Source organism: Pan troglodytes, chromosome 18 (assembly GCF_028858775.2).
Source record: "Pan troglodytes isolate AG18354 chromosome 18, NHGRI_mPanTro3-v2.0_pri, whole genome shotgun sequence".
Taxonomy (NCBI): Eukaryota; Metazoa; Chordata; class Mammalia; order Primates; family Hominidae; genus Pan; species Pan troglodytes.
The window spans coordinates 46104955-46118141 of NC_072416.2; the positions used below are offsets into that span (position 1 = coordinate 46104955).

Genomic DNA, 13187 nt, shown 5'->3' on the forward strand with positions numbered 1-13187 from the left:
CTGGTGGCTACCTGCCTCTTCCAACTTGCAAAAAGTTGGATAAAATGACACGGGAAGGTGGAATCTAAGGAGATGGGCCTGGTGTGAAGATGGCTCCTGCCTGAGGTCATACTGCAGCTCAGTCAGTTTCAAAGACTGAACCAGGACCAAGGTTATGATTCCCCTCATGAGGACTCCTGGAGGGACAGCCATGACCCACATCTGTCAGGGATGAGGCATCCCCCTCCAGATCCCCAGAGCCCTCGGAGGACAGCCCTCCCTGCTGCAGGGTGTCTCCAGGGATATTCCAGGTGCAGAGCTAGGGCTGCCAGGTTTAGCATCCAGACTGGGCCAGAGCCCATTCTGTCACCTCATGAGGGTCTTGAAGAAATCCAACCTTGTCCTCCATCCTAACTCAGAAAAAGAACTAGGAGCTCTTGCCCACACCAGCCCAGCATGATGCTTCCTGGAGGTGCTCAGGCCCACTCAGAGGAAACCCAGACAATCCCCATGCGCAAAATTCAGATGCCTGGAGCTTATTCCTGGACCAGAACTCTAGCCCTGGGCAAAGGTGAGCTCAGGCTAGGGGCAGCATCACAGCAATGGGAAAGCTTGGTTTTACAGGGTCTTCGAGGAACACCCTCTTTAGGCTGGTCCTCCTGGCCACTACTGGAGGGTCCTAAAATGCTGGCTGCAGCATCCTATAGCCATGGCAACTTTATTTGCTGCTATTGCCCCTCCCTCTCCACCCCAGCTTGACTTACCTTTGCAAAGACCTGCTTCCTGCCCCCAGACCAGGCCCTTATGTAACATGTTCTCTGCAGATAGCAGGAGAGTAAAGAAGACGGGACTCTTGCTCTCCTGCTCCAATAGGCCTTTCAACATAAGTCAATCCCAAGGAATCTCTCGTCGGGCAAGGAGACACCCACGTGCACGCATGAACACACACGTGCACACACGTGCACTGCCCCCCCTTCCCCCACACATCTCTGGGGATTCCCTACAAAGAAGAGAGAGGGAGATGGTCTGGAAGCAGGGAAACCTGGCCTGGGAGGAGGAAGTTCTTGGATTCCCATCAGGCAATCAGGACACCTTATGTGAGACCAATGCAGTGAGGACTGTTCCCATTCTGCCAAATTCTTAAATTCACTGAGGTCAAGCCCAGTCACTTTCTTCAGTGAGATTCATGCTCCTTAGCCTGAGACAGTGGCCCTGAGCAGAGAGAGCTTCCCCAAAGCCTCAGCCTTAGTCCCAAAGTCCTGGCTTCAAGCCCCTTTCCCCTGGGGTGTGATACCTGGGGCATCTGGGCCCCTCATCCAAAAGGTCTACCACCCCCTGACACCCCCAGTCAAGATATCCCTGGCCTCAGGCTTGCCCAGAATTGCTGGAGTAAGGGTGGGGCCGTCATTGTTTTCCCTGGCTCCCCATCTTACCAGGCGCCCAGAACTTGGGGAAGGGTGCCCCAATCCACCCACAGGCAGGACTCAATTGCTTCTAGAGAATCTACCCTCTGGTGCAGGAAAAGTCTTGGCCCCACTGAGGCCATGCATGGAGTGGAACAGGTGGGCCTCCTGGGAGCCAGGAAGGCTGGGGAATCATGAGTGTCTCTTGCATCCCTGGCTCCCTCCCCACATTCCCAGCTGAAGACAGGCAGATATAGGCAGAAGAGGAGGCTCTGTGAGCATCAGATCCCCAGCCACACCCATCCCATGACCTCCTGGATCCTGCATGTCCCATCACCTGTAGCTGGTGGGTCACCAGGACGATCGTCTTTCCCCTGAGCGTCTTCTTAATGCACTCCTCAAAGACGTGCTTCCCCACGTGGGCGTCCACGGCCGACAGGGGGTCATCCAGCAGGTAGAGCTGACGGTCGGAGTAGACGGCGCGGGCCAGGCTAATCCTCTGCCTCTGCCCCCCAGAGAGGTTGAGGCCCCGCTCCCCAATCTGTGGACAGGGACAATGCTACTGCCCATTGTCAGCCCACCCTGAAGTTCTTGGGCATTGGAAGCTTCCTGGAGCTTCTCAGGACTCAGGGGAAAGACGTACACACTGATCCTCGCCAAATCCAAGTTCCTCCGCCCCTTACAGGGCCCCCGGTCACACGAGACTCTGTGGTGAGTGGAAGTGCTCCACTTGTCTACCTCTCCAGGAAGCCCAGTGGGCAGCGGCAACGAGGGCAAAGCTCTTTCCCATGAGGAGTGAGGGGTGCCCATCTCACAAGACCCCAGCCCAGTGCAGATCCCACAGGGAGGGGCTACGTCATTATTATCACCAAAGGGAATTGTGTGAGCAGAGAGCTCGGGAGAATGCAGCAGTGAACCAGAGGGAAACGTGGCTGGGTGCAGATGGAAAAGTGAGTTCCCTATTTTGTTTACTTGTAGAGCAACTATCCCATCCCTAGGCAACTCTAAGCACTGTGGAGAGATAAGCCTTGACTTCCTGGTTCATCATCACCACCCTAAGGCCTGGCACCACGCTGGGCACAGAATAGATGCTCAGTAAATATTTATGGAAAGGATGATTGCTTGCTGTAGGTGATTCTATCCAATGGAACCCAAAGTGAACCCCAAGTGTTCAGCCAGATGTTGAGCAAGGCACGGGGTGGGACACACAAGCTGGACAAGAGAAGTCCCCTCTCCCTGGGGAGCTCCACGGTGGGCAGGGTAGTTATGTACATAATAGCAGCAGCAAGCAGAATTTCACAAGCGCCTGCTGAAGAGCATCAATAGAGTACTTTGTGGCAAATTATTCAGGTGGTGGGACTTGGGAAAGCCTTCCTTGAGGAGGTAGATTTTGGGTTGAAACTCAAAGGATAGTGATGTCACAGGAGCAGAGACTTAGAGGCTAGGAAGTGAGTGGACACTTTGGCAGGCAGGTAGGAGCATGGCCTGGAAGGGTGAACCAGGGCTGTAGTGCGGGAGGTCTCAGATGCAGGCCAGGAAGGCTTCACGGCCACTTCCTTGGGGAGGCAGACTGAGGGCACCAGTAGAGAAAGACACCCCAAACTGCCTTTCCTCAGAAAGCTTTAGCCTTCTGATCTCCTCTGGGGCTCCTGGGCAAGGTGAGGAAGATTGTGCAGAGGGCACAAGAAGGGTGGGGACCCGAGATGGCAAGGTGACTCCCCTGGGTCTCTTGGGGTGGCAGGCTCAGCCCGTTTGGACAAGCACCCCAGGGGGCAATGTTTAGAGGTGACCCCCATACTCCTGGCCTGGGCAGAGCCAGTGAGGCAAGAAGGGGCCCTGGTTTGCAGGACAGAGCCAGCCCTTGGGATGAGGAAGCAGTTTTCACCAGAAAGCCTTCCTGAGATGACAGGCAGATTGGGAGTAGCCCCAAGAAGTGACTACACTGTGCCAAACACCAGTAAGCTTGGTGCCACGTCCACTATGACATCCAGCAAGTATAGATCCAGAGGAAGAATTCAGAACAGGTGGAACCTGAGCTTTGCCCACACGTCCTTGGGGCATCTGGATGTGGAACAGGGGCTTGCTGGCCTCAGCTCTTTGGACCTGAGCAAATGTACTGTGTGCAGCTACAGTGGGCTTGCGCTCCCAGCCCTGCTCACCTCAGTCAGGTCTCCATAGGGGAGGTTGCTCAGGTCCTTCTGGAGGCCACAGACGCGGACTGTGTGCTGATACCTGTTGGTGCAAAGCTCAGAAGTAGCTGGGTGAGAAAGACGCCAAGCACTGCTTCCCTGGGCTGCTTCCACAGGTGCTGCTGGTGTTGCTGGGGCAAGGCCGGGGTGGCGGGTGCTACGTCCAAGGCTCCCTGGCCAGTCGCTCTGCCTTCAATGACCCAAGGGTAGCGTCCCAGTGACCACTGGCCCCTCCCCTGACCTGATGCAGAGTTGATTCAGGAATGGCCCCTCCCCTGGCAGGGTTCTCGCCATGCAGGGAAGAAGACAACGCTGAACAGGAAAGTCCTGCAGGAAACACTGAGGGCGCCACCTGCTGGACGCTCGTGGGAGTCAGAGGAGGGGTCACCCTTGGGGGCTGCAGTTACTGCGGATGGCCTCCTGGGGGGCACAGGGCTGAAGCAGGACCGTGGGTGGAAGAGAGGGTGTGTGTGAAGGAGGCTAACAGCAGGGGGCTGGGTGATCACCAGTGACGACCTTGACATTTGCCCAGCCCCTCCACAAAGCTACTCTATCCACCCCTCACTGCTACTAGGTTGGAGAGAATGGAGTTTTCTCCCCTGCAACAACTCGGGATACTGAGCCGAAGGGAATGGCACCTGAGGTGAGGGGGCGCAATGGGAGAGAGAGTGGGACTCCTGCTCTTTGGGCCTCTTGGCCTCTCCATTGTGCCCCCTCAGCGTCGCCCTCTGCCTAGCCCTGCAGCCCAGGCTTTGGGGAGTTTGACAGCCAAGGCCCTAGCCAGCTCTGCGGCAGCCAAGCCGCCAGGACTAGCACCCTATCCTGCAAAAAGCAGCAAAGCTGTGGGGTCAGCCCCACAGCGGTCCCCAGGGGCATGACCCCGCTCTGCCCCAGGGGAGGCCTTTGGGGCCTTCTGGCACCGAGGAACCTAGGAACGTCCGTGGTCACTGGGATGTCGTCCCCATGTTATGACAGATGCCCACACCCTCCTCCCTCAGTTTTCTCTGCAACTCAACCTCACTCATACAGCCCCCATCATAAGCAGAACCTTCCCCAGGCATCACAGAGCCCCCGCACAGCCGCCTTGGGGACCCAACTCCTGCTCAGGATGCCTGCAGGGCCTGGCTCAGGTTTGTGCTCCCTCCCAGCAGCTGCTGAGCAGCACCACTGGGCCTTTAGGTTTCTGTCCTGCTCAGCAGGTTGCCTGCCTCCACAGTGGCTGATTGGTTGGCTGATGACAGAATTGATTGATTGATATCATTGGCATTATCGTCATCAGGACCCTCTTTCCTTCAGTGAGTAACAATGGGCAGGCCTCACAACTCAGACATCAAAAGACAGACCTTCCCAATAAAGAGGAAAGAAAGAGAGTGGCAGGCATGAGCAGCTGCCCTTCCGGTTGCACACAGGCCCCAAAACAGAACCTGGGCACAGCCCGAGCATCATGCCCACACACAAACTTTGGGGTTGGTGTACATAGCAGTTATGATGAGGGGCCTTGGAATCAGAGAATGGTTTGAATCCAGCTGGGCGACCTTGGACAAGTGACTGTACCTCCCTCATCCTCACTCTCTGCTCTATAAAATTGTGCAAACAACTAATTCTCATTGGGTTGTTGTGAGAATGGAGCAGAAAAACATGTGAAGCCATTAGCACAGTGTCTGCTGCATGGCAAATTCTCCATCAGTGGGGGCTATAATTGCTATTACTACATTTGCCAATCTGCAACTACAAGACTCAGACTGCGCAGCACATCTTCCTCCCCTCAACACCTCCCACCTTCAATTTCCTCCCACCCTCCTGCTTCCTATGGCCCTGAGAGCCACAGTTTCTGCCCTAGGAGCAAAATCTCTGCTAAATATGCCACATATGAAGGATGCTAGATCCATCTTTCAAAGCCCAATTCAAGTGCCATCTTCTCTTCCCTGATCCACCATCCTCTCGTGATCTCTGCTGCCTTGGAACAATCCGAGCGCGGTCTACTGCCACCTGGCTCATTCCTCCCTGGTGCACTGTCATTTCTGTGCATTTCTTATAGCCCATTCCAGGCTTGAGCATCTTAAGGGCAAAGATACACCTGAGCCATCTCTTTCCCCATGTGCCCTGCATGCTGCAGGCATTTGGCACATATTTGCCCTCTGAACATCATTTTGATGAATAAGGCAACCCTCTGTCCAGTCCGCATCCACAGACAGAGAAGGCATTCCAGGTGGGTGGCACAGGCCAAGAGATGCTGAGCAGAGTAATTTGGCTATACTGATCACTGACTCCTGCACTGATCACCTTCCTGCCACACCTGAGCCTCCTGGCCACAGGATGGCATGGCCGGGGAAGAGGAGGTGAATTGACAAGCCTCTTGATGAGAACATACATGCTGCCATACCAGCCAGCAGGGACAGAGTTGGTGGGTAAGATGAGAAAGGCCAAACTACCACTGGAGAGCTGACAGCCAGATTCCTAAAACCAACTCCAGTTCTCTTAATTAAGCATTGTGATGCCTGGGAAGGTTTCTGAGTGACCCAGCTGTCAGGCACCTCCAGCTCCAGAAAACTGATGTTGATCTGGAGCTCAAGGTCTAAGTCCAAGACTCAACTCTGACATTTAATAGCATTTAATACCTTGGGAGGGTCAACTCACCTCTCTAGGCCCTTTTCTTTATCTGTAAAATGGGGATATAATGCCACGATCTCCCTAAATGGGTGGTTAAGGGACTCAAATGAGAGAATGTACGTGGCAATACACCAAGCTAAGCAAAGAACCATAGGAAGCCATTACTTTCCAGAGCTTAAAGATGATGGTCCAATCAATGGTGAATTGGATAAAGAAAATGTGGTATACATACACCATGGAATACTATGCAGCCGTAAAAAAGAACAAAATCATGTAGCAACATGAGGCAGCTGGACTTCATTATCTTAAGTAAATTCACACAGAAACAGAAAACCAAATATCACATGTTCTCATTTATACATGGGAGCTAAACCTTGGGTATGCACAGACATAAAGATGGCAACAAGAGGCAGTGGGAATTCCAAAAGGATGGAGGATGAGAGGGCGCACGGATGAACAGCTTCCTATTGGGTACTATGTCCAACACAGAGTGAACAGGATCAGTAGAAACCCAAACCTCAGCATCACACTATATACCCCTGTAACAAAACTGTACCCCCTGAATCTAATGTTAAAATTAAAATTTAGAAAACTCAAACATTTCAGAAGTAGGGAGAGAATAACTATAGAAATGTCCACGGTGATCACGGTATTAATGAGTTGTTTTTTTTTTTTTTTTTGAGAAGGAGTCTCGCTCTGTTGCCCAGGCTGGAGTGCAGTGGCGTGATCCCGGCTCACTGCAACCTCCACCTCCCAGGTTCAAGCAATTCTCCTGCCTCAGCCTCCTGAGTAGCTGGGATTACAGGTGCCCACCACCATGCCCAGCTAATTTTTGTATTTTTAGTAGAGACAGGGTTTCACCATGTTAGTCAGGCTGGTCTCAAACCCCTGACCTCAGATCCACCTGCCTCGGACTCCCAAAGTTCTGGGATTACAGGCGTGAGCCACTGCGCCCAGCTAATGGGTTATTAAATGTTCTTAGAGAAAATATTTCTCCCCAAATTGCTGTCTGTTCATTACATACTACAGTTATTACAAATACATACTCGCAATTTTCGTGTTGAAAACATTTACAATATACTCTTTCAGTACTTTTGAAATATATAATACATTAAAATTTATCATTGTCACCATTCTGTGCAATAGATCACTAACGCCTATTTCTCCTGTCTAATTGAAACTTTGTACCCTTTGGTCAACATCTATCCTTTCCCCACACTCCCCTCTCCCCCAGCGTCATATATCAAAACACAAAAGTGTACCCCATAGATAAATGTAATTATGTCCATTTAAAAAATAAAATGATATAAAAAAGATGATGGCTCAAAGTAAATCAAGTAATTATAAGTTGAGCTTTGTTTTTATTTAGTTAGACCATTCTGAGGACACTAACAGTGATAATATATCCTGATAGCTCTGATGTCAATTAATAATGTCAGGGCTGATTCATTACATACTTGCTCATGATTCTGAGCAGTTTTGGGTACTCAGCCTAAAGCAAAATTGCTGGATTCACTTTTCTCTAGTCAGACCACATATGCCCTGTTGCAGAGAACCTCGGAACATATGCTCCTCTGCCCTGGGAATGAAGTGCCGATTCTATCCTCTTCCCAGTGTGCAGTCGCAGGTCTGCAGAAGTTGCCTCTCCTGAACGCTTGGCTCAGGAAGAGGAAAACCAGTGTCTGTGTGGATCTGATGAATGTTTAATCAGAATTCATTAAACTCAGAACCCACTTAGCAGTCATTACCAACAGCATCAGCATCTGTAGGAGAGTGTGTACCAAACACAAATGTGCCTCCTGCTTTAAAAGTTAATATTACCTTTGGTGATCATACTTTTCTCCAAAGAGTATGTTTTCTCTCACATTTCCATGAAAGATCCATGCCTGCTGTGAAACGTAGGCCAAAGTTCCATTGACTGCCACCACCCCTTTCTGCAGCTGCATCTGGAACAACAAGACCGGAGAAGCTTCAGGAGCCAAGCCTTGAGGACTTTTCCTCAAATGCCCGTTGCACCCTGGCACCCACATATTCCACAAGCATTGGTTATGAAGGCACAAAAGCGTTGACAGGACATCTTGTCCATGCACCAGAAAGCCCAACCATGCAGATGCAGAATCTCAGAGTCAAACACCTGCACAGGGCCAGGCAGGGAATGCTTGAAAAGAGGCAGTGGTAAGCTCTGCTACAAATGGGAGAGCTTGGACTGCAGGGCTGCTCCCAGTGCACATGGCACCTGGGCCCAACTACAACAGGATGTTCTCTGAACAGACTCTTCACAAGAGGCTCCCCTTCCTCCAGGTGCACTGGCTGGATCCAACCCTGCTCAGCCAGGCCCTGGGAGCAGGGCACCACCTGCACGGCTGTGGGTGTTGGCCTTGGCACACCCCATCTTCAGGAAGCAGCCTTGACTCAGTTGCATCTTTGGTGCCATGCAAGGATGCAGGCCTGATGGAGCAGGATTTTCTAATTTGTCCAGAGGAGTCAAAGATCCAGTTTTATATGACATCTTTGGACTTTTAAAGCATTCAGCAATCAATTAAAACTATGCATGGGCTCCAGTTTGTGACCCTGAGTACATATGTTCATTTAAGATGACCCCTCATCGTGGGTATCCAATAGACAATGGTAGACAGTGGGGATGCAACGTTCAAAGTTATCAACAGAGGGTACATGTGGGGCAGGCCACAGTGCTCAGGGCTGATGCTCACGGGGCAGTGGCAGTGGGTCCAGGGGCAAAGAAGGAGAGTCACCAAGGCGGCCGAGGGATGTGATGCCACTTCACCTCAGGAGTTGTGCAATGGACAGAGAATTCAATGTGGAGAAGAGACCATGATAATAACAATAATAATTGTAGTATTTTTAATGTGTAGGGTATATTCCGTGAACTGAATTAAGTGTATGTTCAATGTTTTTCACCATGACTGGCCTTGCAAATTATCCTATAGCCAACTATTGCTTACATGATCTCATTCAAACCTCACCACAACTCTCCTTAGTCCCATTTTACAGACAAGGAAACCAAGTGGTTTCATGAGGCTCAGAGAGGTTAAGTTACCTGCCCAAGGCTAAATAGTGAGCATGTGGCAGAAACAGCTGGGGAACCCAGGCTGTCCAGAGTGCCCCCCTGCTTCCCCAGTGACCACAGCCAGGGGCCTGATCCCACCACTGTCTCATGGGAGATAGATTCAATGTTATCTCAAAATTTCCAAAGGACAGAAATTAAAAGGAGGCAAATTTCACTCCAATATACATCAAAACTCTCCAAAGAGGGAACTGGCTGTGACATGATGAGCTTCCCATCACTGGAGCTATCCGAGGAGTTGGGCCATCTCTTAAGCAGTAGGATGCTATTAAGAGTATTCACATCATTATGTGGGGAATTGAGCTGAGTCACCTCTATGGCTCACGCTGACTCATCATGGAGGCCACACTCTCAGAGCGTGGGTGACCTCAGGAACTCATCTGATTCAGCCCCCACCTCCACCTCCAGGCAGGGAAGGAGTTGTCATTCTTTCTATAGATGAGTCAACTGAGGCCAAAAGAAGTCACTCATATTAAAACTCATAAGACACATCCCCCCACCACCCTATTCTGGAGTCCCCACTTCTTCAGAAGTACCCCGACCTCTTCCTGAAAGAGGCAATCCCAGCTGCACAAACTTCTCTTTAGCAACAGCAGAGTGGGGAGAAAGAGGACTTAGCATTTTTTTTCCACAAAGCTTCTCATTCATGTGGGATGTGACTTAGAAATCGTGGCAACATAGAGGTTTGTGAAAACTACAAATGGCTTGGCCATTTTCCCTGGGGTTACCCAACTAGAAGGAGCAGAGAAGGGACAATGACCCAAGTCCCCTCCCTCTTCCTACCCCAAGGTTTGCAGAGAAGGTGGGGGCATGAGCTGCTTTAGTTCAGGCATAAAATACATCTATAGTCACCATGAGCTCCAGACTCCAAAGTCCTTCCACACCAAGCTGCCTTGCTGGCATTTCTAAATCAGGGCAGCCCAACTCATGGGGATAACCATGGGTTTAAGGACCCATCTCTCCTTTGACCAAGATGGAGCTTTAGGCAAGGAGGCAATGCCATTCAATAGACCTCCTCATTGGCAAACTCAAGAGTTTGTGAAAAACTCAGCCTCATCTGGCCCAGGGGCCTGGAGCTGCTGCGTGCATTAACCTCCCAAAAATTACTGTGAACCACATGCACAGTGTCCAGTGCAGCCGAGGCCATCTGCTGGGTCCACGCCTGACCGGAAGGGAGCCATTTCATTGTCATGTTAATGTTCCATCTTCACAGCACTCATCACACAGCTTACCTGTCCTAGGAGAGCTGCAAGGAGGGAGCTCTTTCCACTTCCCACATTCCCACATATTCCCAAGATCTTCCCCTGCCAGAGAAACAGAGATGGGACACAGTCACTCTCTCCCACTTCTTAGAGGGTCTGGCCCAAAGGTGCCGCTCCCAAACTATGCTGGTCAGGCCAGGCGGAGAACAAGGGGTCACTGCAGGCTCTGGGGCATGGCAGCTGCAGCCACACCACCCTGGCCCACATAAACAGCCTGGGAGGATGCAGGAATGTAAGTCTTAATTAAGTGCTTTCCCTTGTGTGGCATAGCCAAGCACCCACAGGGCTTCTAGAAATCACGTAAGATCACTGGTGTGAAACAGCCTTGTGCTGGTCTGGGAGACACAGGCCTTGAACAGGAAGGCTATTCTGTGCCCAGACTCCAGAAAAGCAAATCTAATGGGATGCAAAAGGCTGTACAACCCAGGGGGACTAGGGTAGCTTTTGAAGTATGGACATCTAGGGGCTTTTCAAAAATCTGGAATTACTGAGAAGTTACACTATTCTAACATTCTACAGCTCCAGATTTATTAATTCAACCAACAAATCATTATCAGAGCCTGCTATGTGCCAAGCACTGTTCCAACCACCAGCAAGAACAGCAATGAACACAACAGGCAATGGCCTGAGTCTACCCTCATAGAACTTACCTTGTAGTCAGGGGAAGATGGACAGGAAGCAAGACAAGCAAATGAAATGTGGGGCAGGCACATCTATGCTTGCCATGGAGAAAAATAAAGCAGGGAAGAGACAGGGAAGGGACAGGGAGTGGGCTAGAGGCTTGGGAGTACAAGGAAAGCCTTACTGGAAAGGTAGATGTCTTAGCTTGAGTTTTCCCAGAAACAGACCTTGAATCAAGGATTTGAATGAAAGTCACACTCACATTTGGAAGGTGCAGGAAATTCCAGTAGGGAAGAGGAGAAGTGATACAGGAAAGGGAAGGTGGCCCATAAAGGGCAGCCTATTGGGTTGGCTCCCTAACAGAATATCCTACACAGGAGGCAAACGGAACTCAACCCTGCAGGGAAACTGCAGGAAACTCTGGGGAACTGACTATAGCTTTGTCCCACCCAATGGCAGAGGAGGTGGGGTATTGATGCCCCAGCAGTCATTGTTTGAGGGCTGCTCTCTAGTCTGTGAAGGTCTTTATGGAGGTGTGCAGAGCCCTTGGGCACGGATGCAGATAAGGCAGTTGTAAGATGGCCAGGAAACACTTAGAGGTCCAGGGCACATGGGCAGGGACAACATCTGCCACAGGTGACATTTGGGTAAGACGTGAAGGAGGTGAGGAAGGGTGCCATGGGGTATCTGGGGAGAATCATTGCAGGCAAACAGCCCATGTGGAGACTGACGTGTAAGCATGTCCACTCATGTTCAAGCAGATATTGCAATACTGCACTTGGAGCATCTGAGAACATTCTCATGTAGGCCTTCTCCCTGCAATCCCTTAGGGCAAAGATGCCCAACATGGGGCCAAATATGGCTTTTTTCCCACCCCAAGCTAGACCAGAAAGGCCCATCCCCTGTCTGCCATTCTCAGCACATGAGAGTCGCTGCCTGTCATCAATAATTCCTTAAACAAGGTCTTTGCTGAATCCCAGGCACCTTGGGATAAAATAGTGATCCACACAGAGGTCTCCCTGCCTTTGTGGAGCCCACACGGATGTAAATTTGGTTGGCTGAGTGCAACTGAGTTCAGATTTCAGTTAAGTCCCACTGAGTGCCACCTACTTTGCCTTCTCGCCACTCTCCCGGTGGAGCACCTGACTTCCCCCATGCTGCATTCCCATTTGCCTCCAAGAGGCCTCCGTGAACTTCCTGTGTTCTAAGGACTTTCTGGCCACACAATGGCTTTGCTAATGTGCTATTCCACATGTCAGTGACTCTGGAATTCCTGCCTCATGAAATGAAGCTGAATCTATTTAATTCCCCTAAAAGGACTTCAATGAACCGGGGCATTAAAGAGACCGCAGATGTGATGCAGCCTCACCAGGTATTTGGCTGCCCTTTGAGTCCTATCCACTTCTTGGGGCCAAGTAAGAAGCCTTCTAGATTCATCCTTGTCTTTAGCAGAAAATCCATGAGGCCTGTATCTTCTGATGATTCTCCCAACAAACACTGCTGGCCACCTCCAAGCCAGGAGCTGGGCTTCGGGATAACGACATAACTGTGAACAAAAAACCCTGACCCCATGGAGGATCCAGTCTGATGGAATTGAGGAGCTAAACTTGGAAAAACTTGGATGCCCTGTAGAACATTTGAGGGCAGCACTTAAGCTGGACATAATTGTTAAAGAAAAAGGCAACAATCATACCTAACATCAGCTGAGACTTACTATGGGCTTAGCATTTTTATGTGGTATCTGAGTTCCCCCACCACCTTGTGAAATGGGTACTTCTATGAAATGCATGGTGCAGGTAAAGAAACAGAGGCTTAGGGAGCTTCAGCAAGACATCCAAGGTCAAGCAGCTAGGAAGTGGCTGGGCCTGGAACTGGGGTCCCTCAGGCTCCAGAGGCATTGCATTGCCCCCACTGCTCCAGAGGCAACAATGCATTGCCCCCACTTTATCTTCAATTTATTCCACAAAACATTGACTGCATCCTTGAGGCAGGAATTCCAGAGTCACCGACATATGGAATAGCACATTAGCAAAGCCAT

The 13187-nt window shown here is 50.7% G+C and overlaps 1 protein-coding gene across 20 annotated transcripts in view; it reads right to left on the reverse strand.

Moving 5' to 3' along the window:
- Positions 1-13187, reverse strand: part of ABCC12 (ATP binding cassette subfamily C member 12) — a 73032-nt gene that overhangs the window by 30381 nt on the left and 29464 nt on the right. For all 20 annotated transcript variants that reach the window (XR_010152599.1, XR_010152601.1, XR_010152603.1 and 17 more), the window contains 4 exons: positions 10499-10570; positions 8003-8127; positions 3542-3614; positions 1720-1923 (listed from right to left, as the gene is read on the reverse strand). Coding sequence is in view for 10 of the 20 variants with exons in the window: in XM_009430748.5 (XP_009429023.2) it covers positions 1720-1923; positions 3542-3614; positions 8003-8127; positions 10499-10570 (474 nt within the window). In the remaining 10 variants the exon portion in view is untranslated. The remainder of the gene's footprint in view (positions 1-1719; positions 1924-3541; positions 3615-8002; positions 8128-10498; positions 10571-13187) is intronic.